This window comes from Suncus etruscus, chromosome 14 (genome assembly GCF_024139225.1).
Source record: "Suncus etruscus isolate mSunEtr1 chromosome 14, mSunEtr1.pri.cur, whole genome shotgun sequence".
In the NCBI taxonomy this organism is placed as follows: Eukaryota; Metazoa; Chordata; class Mammalia; order Eulipotyphla; family Soricidae; genus Suncus; species Suncus etruscus.
Window position 1 is genome coordinate 23,187,369 of NC_064861.1, and position 17,886 is coordinate 23,205,254.

A 17,886-nucleotide genomic window follows, 5' to 3' on the forward strand; every position below is an offset into this window, starting at 1 on the left:
AGGCCCACATGGATTCACTAATGAATATTTTCAAGCCTTTCAAGAGGAACTTCTACCGATCCTCTTCAGGCTCCTTCATGAAATTGAAGAATCAGAAACACTCCCTAATAGTTTTTACAAAGCTAACATCATCTTGATACCAAAACCAGATGCAGCAAAAAAAGAAAACTACAGACCAATATATCTAATGAACACAGATACAAAGATATGTCAACAAAATTCTGGCAAATAGGACCTAATGCGCATCAAGAAGGTCATACACCATGACCAAGTAGGATTCATTACAGGAATGCAGGATTGTTTAACATACAAAAATCAACCAACATAATGCACCATATCAACAAAAAGAAAAAGAAAAACCATATGGTCATATCAATAGATGCAGAGAAAGCATTTGTTAAGGTCCGACACCCATTCTTGATAAAAACTCTCATCAAGATGGAAATGGAAAATACTTTTCTCAATATAGTTAAGGCCATCTACAATAAGCCAATGACAAATATTATCCTCAATGGAGATAAACTAAAAGTCTTTCCTCTAAAATCTGGTACAAGACAAGCTGCCCTCTCTTACCACTCCTATTTCAACACAGTGATGATCTTGCCATAGCGATTAAAGAAAAAGATATCAAGGACATCCAGATAGGAAAGGAAGAAGTCAAGCTCTCACTGTTTGCAGATGACATGATATTATATTTAGAAAACCCTAAAGAGACTATCAAAAAGCTTCTAGAAACAATAGATTCATATAGCAATGTGGCAGGCTACAAAATTAACATGCAAAAATCAATGGTTTTCTTATACACCAATAATGACAGAGAAGAATTGGACATCAAAAAAAAAAATCCTACTCACATTAGTGCCACACAAACTCAAACATCTTGGAGTCAACTTATGCAATGAAGGACGGGGCCAGAGAGATAGCATGGAGATGGGGCATTTGCCTTGCATGCAAAAGGACGGTGGTTCGAATCCCGGCATCCCATATGTTCCCCGCAGCCTGCCAGGAGCTATTTCACAGCAGAGAGCCAGGAGTAACCCCTGAGCACTGCTGGGTGTGACCCTCCCCCCCCCCCCAAAAAAATGTGAAGGACTTTTACAAAGAAAACTACAAAACCTTGCTTCAAGAAATAAAAGAGAATATGTGGAAAAGGAAACACATACCCTGCTCATGGATTGGCATAATTAACATAATTAAAATGGCAATACTCCCCAAGGCATTGTACAGATTTAATGCAATCCCTCTAAGGATACTCATAACATTCTTCAAAGAAGAATTCATCTGTGAATAGCTTAAGCAACCCTTCGGAAAAGGAATATGGGAGGCATCACATTCCCCAACTTTTAAACTGTATTACAAAGCAATAGTCATTAAAACAGCATGGTATTGAAATAAAGATAGACCCTCAGATCAGTGGAATAGACTAGAACTCAGAGAATGCTCCCCAGATATACAATCAATTAATTTTAGATAAAGGAGCAAGAAATGCAAAATGGAGCAAGGAAAGCCTCTTCAACAAGTGGTGTTGGGACAACTGGTCAGCCACTTGCAAAAAAGTGAACCCAGATCCCCATCTAACACCATGCACAAAGATCAAATCCAAATGAATTAAACACCTGGATATCAGGACTGAAACCATAAGGTATATAGAACACTCGGGTAAAACACTATGTGATATTGAGACTAAAGGCATCTTCAAGGAGGAAACAGCACTCTCCAAACAAGTGGAAGCAGAGATAAACAGATGGGACTATATTAAGCTGAGAAGCTTCTGCATCTCAAAGGAAATAATGCTTAAGATACAAAAGCTACCCACAGAATAGGAGAAGCTATTCATCCATATCTAAGATAATAAGGTACTGACAGAACTTAGCAAGAAAAATAATCTAACCCCAGGCCCGGAGAGATAGCACAGTGGTGTTTGCCTTGCAAGCAGCCGATCCAGGACCAAAGGTGGTTGGTTCGAATCCCGGTGTCCCATATGGTCCCCCGTGCCTGCCAGGAGCTATTTCTGAGCAGACAGCCAGGAGTAACCCCTGAGCACCAGCGGGTGTGACCCAAAAAACAAAAAACAAAAAACAAAAAACAAAAAAAAAAAATCTAACCCCATCAAAAAATGGGGAGAAGAAATGAACAATTTCTCAAAGAAGAAATACAAATGGCCAAAAGGCACATGAAAAAATGCTCCACATTACTAATCATCAGGAAGATACAAATCAAAACAACAATGAGATACCATCTCACACCACAGACGGCACATATAAAAAACAAGAACAATTAGTACTGGTGGGGATGTGGGGATAAAGGAACTCTCATTCACTTCTCGTGGGAATGTCGTCTAGTCCAACCCTTATAGAAAACAATATGGAGATTCCTCAAAAAACTGGAAATTGGGCTCCCATTTGATCCAGCTATATCACTCCTAGGAATATACTCTAGAAACTCAAAAATACAATCCAAAAATCCCTTCCTTACACTTTTTACGATTGTTAGATTCTGCAAACAACCAAGATGCCCTTCAACAGATGAATGGCTAAAGAAACTGTGGTACACATATACAATGAAATATTATGCAGCCATCAGGAGAGATGAAGTCATGAAATTTTTCTATACATGGATGTACATGGATTTAATACATGAATCTATTATGCTGAGTGAGTCAGAGGGAGAGAGATAGATACAGAATAGTCTCACTCATATATGGGTTTTAAAAAAAATAAAAGATATGAAAATAATGCCTAGAGATGAGGGCTGGAAGGACCGGATCAAGATATGAAGCTCACCACAAGTGTGGTGAGTGCAGTTAGAGAAAAAACTATACTGAGAATTATCATAACCATGTCAGTGAGTGAGGGAATTAGAAAGCCTGTCTCGAATACAGGTGGGGGTAGGAGAGGGAGGAGATGGAGCATTGGTGATGGGAAGGTTGTACTGGTAAAGGGGGGGGTGTTCTTTTTATGACTGAAACCCAACTGGGATCATGTTTGTAATCACAGTGTTTAAATAAAGATATTATTATTATTATTATTAAAAATAATTTATATCTGGGCACCAAAGAGAGAGTTCTGTACGCAGACCAGGGTTCAATCCCCAGTTTAATATTCTGAGCACTAATAGGAATGATCCCCTCCACAAAAAAAAAAAAAAAAGAAAGGAAAAAGAAAAAAATTGTGTTTGGATCCATGAATATATAGCTCAAGGGCTTGAGGTTCCGCACTCATGAAGCTCTAGATTCAACCCTCGACACCATATGTCCAGCTCCAGGACCACTGGGTAAAAGAGTGCTCCTGGGCCTTGACAATGCTGGAGAGGCTTCCCATTCCCCCCCCCCAAAAAAAAGCATGTTTTAACCCCAAATAAGAGTTTCAAAATGTGAACAAATACCTTAATGACAGAAGTAGAAGCTCTGGTCTAATTATAAGATAATGTTTTAATTATTCTAATGTTTAAGATTAAGCATCCTCATTAACAATCCAGAAACAGTTTTTGGTGACTCTTTGGATTCATATACATGAAACAGTTAAAAGTTAGTGAAAAGCAGGAAAAACAACATGTTCACAGTTGTAGTTGTATCCTCAGTCCTGTTTCAAAATAATCCAATTTTACTTACAAACCATAAGGAAAGACGATTCTTTCCCAAAAGCCAATAAACAGAACCTAGACTCAGGGATAGAGGTGTCATGCTAAAATCATGCCCAGAACACTGCTGCTAAAAAAAAAAAAAAAAAAAAAGAAGAAGAAGAAGAAGTGGGGTGGGGGAGAAAACACCAAATTACCTGTAGCTCATTAGAGAAAACTTTTACCAAGAATTGAGTACTATCATGTGGAATTCAAAACATAGAAAATTATAGTTGGGCTTGCTCTGCATGGGCATGTATAAAGCTTTTGCCTTGTGCAGACAATGTAATAAAGCATGGGCTATGGAGTTAATGCTAAAATTGTTCTTTAAAAGAAAAGTAGAGTGAGAGTTAAGGAGGAAATCACAGAACAAATAGGAGCAGAAACAAGTGTTTCGGAATCTCCTTTCTACTGCCCAGGAAGGTGTAACAGGCAGAAAGTTCTTTGGAGCCACTACAGGGATTTTAGCTTTGTCTCAAAACTAATGGAATAATTATTAGGTGATCTGCAGTGTTTGTGGCATTAAGGATATGTTTAAGATATCTAAAATTAAAAAAAATCTTTATTCTGAAAAGCAGATCGAATGACACAGGGTCACCCAATCAATTCTAGAGTAAACAGCTCCCTCCAAAGACAATGAACCTCACAGAAGTTAGACGGGAAGGAATGTAAGGGAGTAGAAGCGAGAACAGACTGTGGGATGGTTGAACCAGGTTCCCACGCAATGTCCTGGAGGGCTGCTTCTGAGAGATGAAAAGCTCAACTCTAAGTTCAACTCTAGGCCCTTCTCTCCTAACCTAACATGGGAAATCAAATAAATAGTTGTTTAATTTTTACCTATTCAGAGCTTCTGAGACACTGAAATATGATTTCCTAGTTTCCATGTTCTGAACCTTTGGCTTAATTTTTTTCAATTATATTGTACATTGAAAAACGTCTGCATGTGCCTTCATCAGTAGTACCACAAGAATACAACATTGCTTTTCCTTATTGTCCACACAGGAAGAATGGATGTAAGGTACCCTAGAGAGCCTGCAGTGATTCTGCATACTTGGCAGAAGATTGGGGCAACTATTCTGCTCGAAGGAGTTAGTCTTCAATGTCCTCTTCCCAAATATCTCCATTTACATGCAGAGCTTGAAATAACCTGGAAGCATAAAGTATACATTAAAAATTTTTTAAATAGAAACCACTTTATTTAAAGACAATGAATCACATAGTTGATTATAAAACATATTTTTCTAGGTAAGTGAGGTCAAATTACTAAAAAAAAAAAAAGGAAATAAAAGGAGTAAAGCAACAAGAATATTTGTGAAAATTATTGTGTCTTGCACAATTATTGTGAGTTCATTAAATAATTGCCAGAAAGTTTAGTAAGCTCTTGTTGGTAATTGATCACTCTGTTACTTCTTTGGTCTTTGACTATTAGGTGGCTTTAAATACACACTGACTCCGAAACTGGTGTGTTTCTATGTGTATGACAGTATTAAGAAAACTGGATGGGGCCGGAGTGGTAGCACAGCAGTAGGGCATTTGCCTTGCATGTAGCAGATCCAGGACTGACCTTGGATAGATCCCAGGCATCCCATATGGCCCCCCAAGCCAGGAGCGATTTCTGAGTACATAGCTAGGAATAACCCCGAGCATGACAGGGTGTGGCCCAAAAAGCAAAAAAGAAAGAAAAAGAAAGAAAGGAAGGAAGGAGGAAGGGAGGGAGGAAAAGAAAGAATGAAAGAAAAAGAAAAAAGAAAAAGAGAGAAAGAAAGAAGAGAAAGAAAGAAAGAGAAAAGGAAAGGCAGGAAGGAAGGAAGGAAGGAAAAGGAAGGAAGGAAGGAAGGAAGGAAGGAAGGAAGGAAGGAAGGAAGGAGAAAGGAAGGAAGGAAGGAAGGGAGAGAGAGAGAAAGAAAGAAAGAAAGAAAGAAAGAAAGAAAGGAAGGAAGGAAGGAAGGAAGGAAGGAAGGAAGGAAGGAAGGAAGGAAGGAAGGAAGGAAGGAAGGAGGAGGAAGAGAGAGAGAAAGAAAGAAAGAAAGAAAGAAAAGAAAGAAAGAAAGAAAGAAAGAAAAGAAAGAAAGAAAGAAAGAAAGAAAGAAAGAAAGAAAGAAAGAGAGAGAGAGAGAAAGAAGAGAGAAAGAAAGAGAAGAAAGAAAGAAAGAAAGAAAGAAAGAAAGAAAGAAAGAAAGAAAGAAAGAAAAAAGAAAGAAAGAAAGAAAGAAAGAAAGAAAGAAAGAAAGAAAGAAAGAAAGAAAGAAAGAAAAAGAAAATTGGAGTTGTTTAGGAATTCCAAGCACTATTGCCGATACTACAGTTTTTCTGGGGCACTTTTTTCGGCTGCCAGAGCTTCCAGAGTATGAGAAGATGGGGGATGGTGCCCGCACTCACTCCTAAAAACTACTCATGTCAGCCCTCATATCTGGAGTTTTGGTCAGAATGATGTCTTTTTAAAGAGCCATTGCAGAGTGGTGAAGCAGGGCCACTAGTGACGTGGTGATTGTGGGTGATAGATGCATCTGGAATCGCTTTGGCAGGGTAGAGAACTGGCTCACGCTCTCCTTCCAAGATGCCAGCTTTCAGCTGTGTGGCTGGTGTATCCAACATTCCTTACAGCTTTGTTTACATCTCTCTCTCTCTCTCTCTCTCTCTCTCTCTCTCTCTCTCTCTCTCTCTCTCTCTCTCTCTCTCTCTCTCTCTCCCTCCCTCCCTCCCTCCCCCTCCCTCCCTCCCTCCCTCTCTCTCTCTCTCTCTCTCTCCTCCTCTCTCTCTTCTCTCTCTCCTCTCTCTCCTCTCCCTCTCCCTCTCCCCCTCCCCCCCTCTCCCCCTCTCTCTCCCCCTCTCTCTCCCCTCTCTCTCCCCCCTCTCTCTCTCCCCCTCTCTCTCCCCCTCTCTCTCTCTCCCTCCCTCTTCCCCCTCTCTGTCCCCCTCTCTCTCTCTCTCCCTCCCTCCCTCCCTCCCTCTCTCTCTCTCTCCCTCCCTCCCTCCCTCCTCCCTCCTCTCTCTCTCTCTCTCTCTCTCTCTCTCTCTCTCCTCCCCCCCACAGTGCTCAGGTATCACTCCTGGTTCTGCACTCTGCTCCTGTAGGCTCAGGGACCATATGGGATGCTGGGAATTGGACCAGGGTCCGTCCTGTATTGACTGCATGCAAGGCAAATGCCCTACTGCTGTGCTATCGCTCCGGCCCCTGTTTACATCTCTTTTAAGAACAGATTGAATCTATGGAGCTGGCCAGATGCAGACACAGTGACTGCGTTTATTGATGTGGTTCCACTGCCAAGGTTTCCAAAGCACAAAGAGGTGGGGGGAGGAGTGTGCATGGACTCCAAAGAAGTCCTGGTGATATACCAGCAAACCTGGAGTTTTAGTTACATTGGTGTCTCTGCAAAAAGCCATAAGAGTACTGAAGCTGGAGCCGGAGAGATAGCACAGCGGTGTTTGCCTTGCAAGCAGCCGGTGTAGAACCTAAGGTGGTTGGTTCGAATATAGTCCCCCGTGCCTGCCAGGAGCTATTTCTGAGCAGACAGCCAGGAGTAACCCCTGAGCACAGCCAGGTGTGGCCCAAAAACCAAAAAAAAAAAAAAAAGAGTACTGAAGCTGTGCCACTGGGCAGAGTGATTATGGGTGGTGTGGGTATAGTAGACATGGCTTCGACATGGTAGGGGTTTGGCCCGTCCTCACCTCCCAAGACATTCAGTTTGCAGCTGAGTGACCGGTAGGGTGCATATTTTTATGCACTTGGAAGAAAATTAGTAATTCTATTATTTCTCTCAAAAATACTTTCTTCCCTCTTGTTCTGAAAACATCTGTGTATCGTTTTCTCTCCTTCAAACATTATGGTGAGGAGGGCTGCAACACAGAACCCTCCAAATAAACCAGTTCTGATGTGGCTTGTTAATAGAGAGTATTTGCCTTGCTTGTGTGATAACCTGAGCTTTATCTCCACATACCACCAAAAAGAAAAGAAAAATAGCCCTTTCAGGGCTGGGGAGAGCTCAAAAGGCTGGGATGCACGCCAAGCACTGAGTTTCATCTCCAGCACCCCACAGTCACCTTAAGCACGGCCCTGTGGCCCCAGTATGGCTGAAGCAGCATCCATTGGGATCAAGTACAGAATTGTCAGTTCCACAGAGCCAGGCCCAGCAACTGAGAAGACCCTGGCCTCTCTGAAGACTATTGGGGGAGCCCACCAGTCAATTCCTTGCCAAACAATAAAAGGGTCTTTGAGAAATTAAACTCTAGGGCCAAAGACAATGGGATTTGAGTGTCACCAAGAATGGCCAGGGAGATAGCTCAAAGGGCTCAAACACATGCCCCAAAGGGGTCTGATGACCAGAACTCAAGTTCCCCAAACACCAGGACAAACCTTCAAGTACCAAGCCAACAAGCAGAATACTTTTCTTTTCTTAGGAAATACAAATATGGAAGTCAGGAGAGATGGAATATCCTATTTCCAATATAGGATCAAGTAGTTCAGGAGAAAAAGTTAAGAGAACAAATATTCCTAAGTATTATCAATTGTTAATTTGGGGGGAAATTATACTATTCATAGCCCTATCCTTTTATTTATTTATTTTTTTGCTTGATTTTTTCACCATAAAAAGACAAGAACAGTGAAAAAATGGCCTGGCTCCTCCACCAAGATCTAAAGGAAAATAATGGTCACTTATACTTCCCAGGTAGTCTGGTCCTGGCTGATACTTCTGTGGCATTCTGGGGTGGGGCGGGAGGCTGGAAGAGCATTCCCCTTTCTGCATGAATTACAGCAGCTGATATCACTCCCCCTACACCAGGGGTCTCAAACTCGCAACCTGCGGGCCGCAAACGGCCCTCCGTACAACATTTTGTGGCCCTGCCCTAGAGAAATCTTTTTTTGTTTTGTTTTGTTTTAGTTGTTTGGGTCACACCCCCCAATGTTCAAGGCTTACTACTAACTTTGCACTCAAGGATCACCCCGACTTTGCCTCCTACGGCCCCCAGGTAAATTGAGTTTGAGACCCCTGCCCTATGCCCTCTGACAGAAATGGCCCAGCTCTGTCGCTTAACCTTATCAAGCTGCCAAACCACCAAATTTGTTTCAGTAGCATAAATCCTGGACTAAACAGTGACACCTCAATATTTTATAGCAGTATCAGCCCAGTCTCATAGAAACTGTGATAGGAAAATTACATAGTAACCTGCTGTTTAACTCAGTGAGCCTAAACAGTAACACACTCATCAACCATGTGTAGTCAGGTAAAACTTTAGACACTGACTTTCGTAACACCCTGGAGAGAGAGAACAATCATTTCAATTGACACTTAGTAATTTTAATTCTATTTGCCCTGGTGCTGTAAACAAACAATATGAAGTTAATTTGTCTGTGCCTCATGGAGGCTGGCTATGGCGGTGGGTGGGAGACTAGGAAGACTGGTGAAGGGAAGGCTACTTTGGTGGTGGTTGAACATATAATGCCTGAATAAAACTATATTTTGAACAACTTGGTAAATCATGTGTTATAATAAAGATCAGGGGTGGAAAAAAAAAGAGAATATGGGGCTAAGGTAAAGGCACCTTACATTGAATGTGACAAATATATGATCTTCCCCAAGCACTAACAGGTGTTGTCTCTGGCAATACAACAAAACCAAAAACAAAGTAAGACTGAGATTAAAGAAATCGGTCAAAGAGCTTGTGCACGTTTTGCTTGCTGGAGGCCCAAATTCCATCCCCAGAACTGCACAGTACACTGAGCACCATCCCAAGAGCAGCCCCCATCACTGATTGTGGAGTCCGTAAATCCTCACTGGGAATAAGCGGGAACACGAAGCAGATGAATATGAAATATGAAATAGGGCCTGGAGAGATAGCACAGCGGCGTTTGCCTTGCAAGCAGCCGATCCAGGACCAAAGGTGGTTGGTTTGAATCCCGGTGTCCCATATGGTCCCCCGTGCCTGCCAGGAGCTATTTCTGAGCAGACAGCCAGGAGTGATCCCTGAGCATTGCAGGGTGTGGCCCAAAAACCAAAAAAAAAAAAAAAAAAAAAAAGAAATATGAAATAATGATACCACACGCAGTATGTGTGGGGTCAACACATCTCTGGCAGGAGTGTGACAAATTTAATCTTCAGGCAAGGGAGTATAAAAGGGAAAAAAGGCAGTCATAACATGAAAGGAATATGCAATGTACATTGTTTGATTTTAGAACAAATACACATAGCTTTAGGTGGTTTGTCACCTTAGAATAGGTTTCAGTTAGAAGTTAGAGGATTGGGCCGGGCGGTGGCGCTTGGAGGTAAGGTGCCTGCCTTGCCTGCGCTAGCCTAGGACGGACCGCGGTTCGATCCCCCGGTGTCCCATATGGTCCCCCAAGAAGCCAGAAGCAACTTCTGAGCGCATAGCCAGGAGTAACCCCTGAGCGGCACAGGGTGTGGCCCAAAAAAAAAACCAAAAAAAAAAACCAAAAAAAAAAAAAAAAAAGAAGTTAGAGGATAAAAGGAAGATTAAATTTTTTTTTTTTTTTTGGTTTTTGGGCCACACCTGGTGGTGCTCAGGGGTTACTCCTGGCTATCTGCTCAGAAATAGCTCCTGGCAGGCAGGGGGTGGGGGGGAACACACCATATGGGACACCGGGATTCGAACCAACCACCTTAGGTCCTGGATCGGCTGCTTGCAAGGCAAACACCGCTGTGCTATCTCTCCGCCCGAAGATTGAATTCTTACATATCAAAGAAGTTCCTGGCCCTAGGTGTCATTACTGATGTAAATTAAGGGATAGCAGGAAATCCTGGTTTACTCCTGATAACAAATATTCTTTTTTTTTTTTTTGATTTTTTGGGCCACACCCGGTGACACTCAGGGGTCGCTCCTGGCTTGGGGGACCATATGGGACGCCGGGGATCGAACCGAGGTCCGTCCTAGGATAGCGCAGGCAAGGCAGGCACCTTACCGCTAGCGCCACCGCCCGGCCCCAACAAATATTCTTAACCTGAGGGAAATAATATTCTAGCTAGGAGCTAAGACCCACTTCCTATGATCTGGTAATAGAAAGAGAATAACACTAAAGAAAGGGGTACATAATTATACCTAGTAAAATAGCCTAATTCTACACTGACCAAACCTGTTTGTAAGCAGGTATTCAAAGTGACAGGGAGAGTCCCTGAGACAGAAATCATTCTAATGTTGGTGCTCAAAGGTAGGGAGAGAAGACCATTGTCTTGAAGATGCTATGTTTTGACTAGGCCATCGGGAGTAAAAAGGCTGACAGAAAGAAAGGTAGCTGGCTGGACTTTAAGTTGCAAATATACTAAACCAGCAGGGAACTTTTAGAAGTTTGCTTTGGTACTGAAATTTCTTTAATGATTGCAGGATAGGTAAGGCCGAATTTCTGTAGTATAGCAGAAATGAATTAAAAGGAAAATGTTAAGTCACTACCATGTAAGAAGTATGACAGAAATATTGCCAGTGATCCACGCAAGGGGCAATGATTGAGTTCTCCAAATGGGCCTTCTGGCAGATATTTCTTGGGAGGAAAATTAGGCACTGCACCAGGAAAGCCAAAAGCCACGTCTGGTGCATGCTTCCTTTTGCGAGTAGTGACACAATACATCCCCTTTTTTTTTTATGTCACACCTGGAAATTGCCAATGGAATATTTCCAAGAAATAATATGAAAGTCTGCAAATATGGGCCCAGAGAGATAGCACAGCGGTGTTTGCCTTGCAAGCAGCCGATCCAGGACCAGAGGTGGTTGGTTCAAATCCTGGTGTCCCATATGGTCCCCCGTGCCTGCCAGGAGCTATTTCTGAGCAGATAGCCAGGAGTAACCCCTGAGCACCGCTGGGTGTGACCCAAAAAAACAAAAAAAAAACAAAACAAAAAAAAAGAAAGTCTGCAAATATATATGGTGAGAGAATTCACAAACACTGATGAGCCAAGAGGATTCTGGTGGTACCTACCTTTGAAAACACGGGGAGGCAGGGTCAGTGAAGTGCTGGTATGGGTTTGCTCGGGAGAGTGAGCTCATGCAAATCCAGCAGAAATACTGCATGCAGCTAGTACATGTCATCTTGTTACAGCCATCTATCTTCTGGGGGGAAAACAAGAAAAAGAAGTAACCAGACTGTGAAAACGAAAGGCACGGGCCACAAAGGCTCAGAACAACATCCTCAGAACCTCCCCATCTCCAGGCAGGATAGAGTTACGTAGGCAACATGATGAGAAGCATCATGTGTTCAGACAGATACACAACAGTTGGCTGGTGTTCTTGCCGCCAGTACCTAGTAAACTCTCCCCCAGTTAGAAGCAGATGTAAACCAAGCATGGATCTTGTAACAGAGAGCACAAAGATATTTAAATGTATGAATTTAAAATGTATGAAATAAGCATTTGGTATCTCTTTAAGCACCCTGCTGGAGATGGCTCTCCACCCTAAGAAAAAAGAATCAATGAGCTAAAAATCAATTGTAGCTCTAATAGGGGCTTTTCATAACCCATTCAAATTTGAGACAGAGAAATGTAAAAACAGCTGTCACTTTGTTTTTGGGGGGATAAGGAAACATCCCCAGCAGTGCTCAGGGAACATGGGGTCCACGCTGGGCAATATTGACCTAAACCTGTCTGCAGAGCAGGTTGATGGTGCATTGGTTGGACTGAAGTTCTTGGGCAATGAATGGTGCCAAGGGCTTGCCAACGTGCTCTCCCATGCCAGCCATGAACACCAGCCCTCAAAGCTAGTTCACTGGCTCCCCTGAAAGCATTTTAGAAAAGTAGTCTTGACCCAACTCACAGTAGTGAGTTGTGAGTTGCATCTTCAAAATAAGACATATAGATATAAATATGTCTTCTTGATTAGTCTAAGAATTAAATTCATAGACTTCTTGAGACAAGCACCACATGCTTGCAAGTCCTTTACATGCACCCGATTTTTACCTCGATTGGGGTCCCACAGCACGGGCAGTTCTTAGAGTTCTTTTCCAGCCAGTCCTTACTTTCCATCTCTTCCAGCGCTTTCTGTATCACCCTCTTCCCATACCTCTGCTCCAAAAACCTTTTACTGGCATCATCTGCTTGCAGATACTCATTGCATAAGTCTATTAATTTCTCTGCAAAGTGAAATGGAAAATTAATGTTCATATGAGATTTGCAATGATGTCTAAAAACCATCTTAAAGGGTCCTAACCTCTGACTAGTTCCTAATACTAGTCCTAAAACTTTATCGCAAGGAAATAATGAAAAGGAATGTTGTATGCAGAGAGATGCATTTAACAACGGCAATGTCCAGGGGAATAATTGTGGTGAGTCATTTAAAGACTTAATGTTCAGTTGTTAAAAATTTAATTAGGGTGGCGACAACCCAATTAATGTATTATAGAACTCAAGGATAAAAAGGGTGTTTATTTATGGTCTAATTAGGCAAAAATACACATGCATGCTGACAAAGAACAGGAAGGAACTCACCAAGTAGAAAAGTTGGTTTTTGTAAAGGTAGTAGAATAATTTATCTTTGCCTTGATTCAGACTTAATAATATTGGTGTTTGTGCAGCTGGGAGTAGACAAATATATAGATGACTCTTCTCTACAAGACACTAAGGTTGAAACCTTACACAACTTACACAAGCTCTTTGACCGATTTCTTTAACCTCAGTCTTACTTTGTTTTTGGTTTTGTTGTTTTGCCAGAGACAACACCTTACATTACACTAAGTCGGTATCAGCCACTATTTCAGGGGTGACGAACAGGATTTTTACCTCACTCAAAATGGCAAAATGCAATATGTGTTTAATAGATTATTGTTAAAATTATATGCTTTTGTGTGAGTGTTTGTCTGTTTTGGCAGGTCATTGCGTGGTGTGGCTCTGACTCTTACAATTTAAAATTTTGGCTCTTTGTGTCGAATTTGTTCGCCACTCCTGCCTATTTGATAATAAATAATACTTACCAAAGGTCCCTCTGGCTTACAAGAAAGACTAACTATTCCATTCCTAATATTTTAGAAATTCAGTGAAAAAAATTTTACCACCCAATCAGGTACAGAAAAGTTCCTCCTGTCAGTTCTTCCCCTTGACACTCAAGCTGGCATCTCTTGCTCTCCCCCTCAGTTCCAAAAGCAAGTAGTCATTTCCAAGGCTTTGTTGGTAGACAAAAGGCTTTTGTTCACACTCTATCATCTTGATTTTCTAACTCAATTAATTAAAGGCCTCTCTTAATAGCACCCTGTTTTTTTTTTAATTACTTTACTTTGCTCCTATTGTTTAGGTTCTATCTCTGATATAAAGCATGCAACTTCTGAAAGCAGTTTTTACTCTTTACCTTCATACAGGAGTCCTTTCTCCCTCTCTGCATTCCTGTAGCTCCCTGACCTCTGCTCAGAAGACGAGTTCTATTTTTATTTATTTACTTATTTATTTTGGTTGGGGCCACTCCCGGGCTACTCAAGGGTTATTCCAGGCTCGGTGCTCAGAAATTACTCCTAGCAGGCTCCTGGGGACCATATGGGATGCTGGGGATTGAAATAGGTCAGCTGTATGCAAGGCAAATGTCCTACCTGCTGTGCTATTGCTCCAGCTCCTACCATTATTTTAAAACCTTCCCATCCTTTCGTGTTTGTTGTTGCTGTGACCAGGAGAAACAGGCTGGGCTGCTGTGTGTTGGTGATGGGACACATGTCTGTGGCACCAGGGATTCCCAGGTGACAGTGCTATGGAGTCACATGTGGAAACTGGGAACTGAACTCTTTCTGTACATCATGCCTACATGCAGGTGCTCCCACAAAGCATATTCTTGGGCCTCCAGCCTGTACTGGTGACGTTGTTGTTGGGTTAACACCGAGCAGTGTTAGAGGCAAGGCCAGGTGGCAATCTGATGGCAGAGATTTCATGACTGAGGGCTCCACAGAAGCAAGTCAGGTGTTCTACAATTGGGTCATATGCCTGTCATTTTTATCCTTCTCATAACTCAAAGCATTTCTCTGATCCTGACCTTCAGAGCAATCTTAAGGTTAAAATTGTCATTGGGATGGGCCGGGCGGTGGCGCTAGAGGTAAGGTGCCTGCCTTGCCTGCGCTAGCCTTGGACGGACCGCGGCTTGATCCCCCGGTTTCCCATATGGTCCCCCAAGCCAGGAGCGACTTCTGAGCACATAGCCAGGAGTAACTCCTGAGCGTTACCGGGTGTGGCCCAAAAACCAAAAAAAAAAAAAAAAAAAAAAAGAAAATTTGTCATTGGGGCCCATATAGTAATGTGTGTAAGGTGCCTGCTGACCTGGGTTCAATCCCTGACATCCCACATGATTCCCCCAAACACTGGGTGCAGAGACAGGAATTGACCAATAACAAAACTGTCACCTTATCTCCAGGACAAAGGTGATTCATTAATTGCTTTCACAACAATAATATTGCTACTGCTGCCTATATTCTATGTGGCAGCATTTAGTATAAATCTGGAGATGTAAATATATAAATGTACAAACAAAGAGGTTCCTAGTTTTGCTGAGGCCCCCAAGACTGATTGATTTTTTTTGCTTCCCAAGGTGTGAAATGCCCTTAAGTGACAAAGTCATATTAGTCTCCGTGGTTTCCATCAAACTCTGGTAGCTTTGCAACATGCTCCTAACAGCCGAGATTCTGCTCTAGCAACTGAAAATATGGATTCCGCTTTCTCCCAGGGTACTTGCTTGGCGATAATAGCATTCTGCTAACAGGAGCAATTAGTAACTATAGTAATAATTACATTCGCAAGATCATTTTGTATTTTACACGTTTTAGCCAATTGTTCTCGAAATAGCTATGAGAAAAAATCATTTTCTCACCCACTATCAAGGATCAACAGCAAAACACAGCCACATGAGCTATGAGGAACTCTGAAAGTAAAAACACAAAATATACAAGATTTTGGGGTTTGGGGTAACATCCAGTGGTGCTCAGGGGATCAAATGAGATTCCATCTATTCCATTCTAACCTTTGTACTGTACCCAAGACTTAATTTTTTTTGTTTTGTTTGTTTCTGGGTCACACCCAGTGGCACTAAGGGGTTACTCCTGGCTCTGTGCTCAGAAATGGCTCCTGGTAAGCTCTGGAGAACATTTGGGATGCCAGGAATCAAACCACCATTCATCCTGCATTGGCCATGTGCAAGGCAAACGCCCTACTGCTGTGATATTTTTTTTTGGTCCCCCCCAAGACTTATTTACAAATACCTTAATAACAGAAGTAGAAGCTCTGGTCTAATTATAAGATAATGTTTTAATTATTTTATGTGTCTTTTTTTTTTTTTTTTGGTTTTTGGGCCACACCCGGCGGTACTCAGGGGTTACTCCTGGCTGTCTGCTCAGAAATAGCTCCTGACAGGCACGGGGGGACCGTATGGGACACCGGGATTCAAACCAACCACCTTTGGTCCTGGATCGGCTGCTTGCATGGCAAACACCGCTGTGCTATCTCTCCAGGCCCTGTGTCTTTTTTTTTCTTTTTTTTGGTTTTTTGGCCACACCAGTGACACTCAGGGGTTACTCCTGGCTATACGCTCAGAAATCATCCCTGGCTTGGGGAAGCTGGGGGATGGAACCGCAGTTCGTCCTAGGTTAGCGCGTGCAAGGCAAATACCCTACCGCCTGCACCACCACTCCAGCACCCTCCAAGACTTACTCTTTTGGGTATTTTTTTCTCTTTGGTTTTGGGCCACCCCCGGCAATTACTCCCAGCTCTGCACTAAGAAATCATTCCTGGTGGTCTCAGAGGACCATTTGGGATGCTGGAGATTTAACCAGAGTTGGCTATGTATAAGGCAAATGCCCTACCTGCTGTGCTATCACTCCAACCCCAACTTACTCTTTTTTTTTTTTGGTTTTTGGATCACACCCAGCAGCACTCAGGGATTACTGCTGGCTCTACACTCAGAAATCACTCCTGGCAGGCTTGGGGGACCATATGGAATGCCGGGGTTCGAACCACCATCCTTCTGAAAGCAAGGCAAATGCCTTATCTCCATGCTATCTCTCCAGCCCAACTTACTCTTTTTTAAATTAAATGTGACTGATAAAATTACTTTGTCAAATCTAACTGCTTTTGATACCCAATTCTTCCTTTCTCAATGGTCTTTCACAGATCAGTATAACAAACAACTGAGTAGCATGCACCATGGTTCATTTCACCCTGACAATCCCCTATTGGTTGCTATTTGGATCAAGGCCAGGACTCAGAGAACAACAAAATCACACTGTTGTCCGCACTGTAGTCAGGAACCTGGTTCCTCAATTCCCTCCAGATCAGAAGTGGCTAATAGGCTCCAACTCCAGGGTCCCCTGTCTTGGGTTATGCTGCCATAAAAGGGTGGAGAAATCTGTTCAAAAGGACCCCTTGGTAACTTTTCATTTAGAGTAGTTTACAACCCCCCAGCAGTGTGTAGAGCTGGCTGTTTTTCCTGGACACTGGCTATATTTCTCAGGGACAATTTCGCTGGAAAAACTGTTGGCTGAACTAGTTTATGCTACCTTGTAGCTTCTGCCTTTCCCTCTCCCCTGGTCCCCTCTCTGAATCCTTGCTTCTGTCCCAACCCCAGCTCACTCTCTCACTCCCTCTCTCTGCCTAGGGCAGGGGTCACAACCCGTGGCTCTGGCATGCGGCTCTTTTGAAGCTTTGCCTCGCCAACAGCAGGGTCGATAGCAGGGGGCGGGGAAGTGGTATCACTTAAATATTTTAATTGGCTATTAAATTTGCACAAATATCTGTTTTACATTGGTAAGTGAATAAGCTCATTTTTTTTCTACAGACCCACAGTTAACTGCACAATCCTGTATATAACATTAACTAAGAAACAATGTATGCAGTACATACATTTGTTTTAAATGTCCAATGGTTTTGCGGCTCCCAGGGTTTTTTTTACCTTAGGTTTGCCAGCTCCCAGGTTTTTATTTCCTTCGGAAACGAGTTCAAGTGGCTATGTCTTTTTTTTTTTTTTTTGATTTTTGGTCGACTCCCGTTAGCGCCTCAGGGGTTACTCCTGGCTCTCTGCTCAGAAAATCGCCCCTGGCACACTCGGGGGACCATATGGAACGCCGGGATTCGAACCACCGTCCTCTGCATGAAAGGCAAACGCCTTACCTCTATGCTATCTCTCCAGCTCCACTTTATGTCTTTTTTTTTTTTTTTGATTTTTGGCCACCACCGGTAATGCTCAGGGGTTTACTCCTGGCTATGCGCTCAGAAGTTGCTCCTGGCTTGGGGGACCATATGGGACACCGGGGGATCGAACCGCGTGTCCTTCCAAGGCTAGCGCAGGCAAGGCAGGCACCTTACCTTTAGC

General features: G+C 42.7%; 1 protein-coding gene across 1 annotated transcript in view; it reads right to left on the minus strand.

Moving 5' to 3' along the window:
* Positions 1-4,699: 4,699 nt before the first annotated feature.
* RNF14 (ring finger protein 14) overlaps positions 4,700-17,886 on the minus strand; it is a 29,493-nt gene continuing 16,306 nt past the window's right edge. Inside the window, 3 exon segments of the mRNA XM_049786982.1 lie at positions 4,700-4,765; positions 11,543-11,673; positions 12,516-12,688. Of these exon segments, the coding sequence (XP_049642939.1) occupies positions 4,708-4,765; positions 11,543-11,673; positions 12,516-12,688 (362 nt within the window). The 3' untranslated portion in view covers positions 4,700-4,707.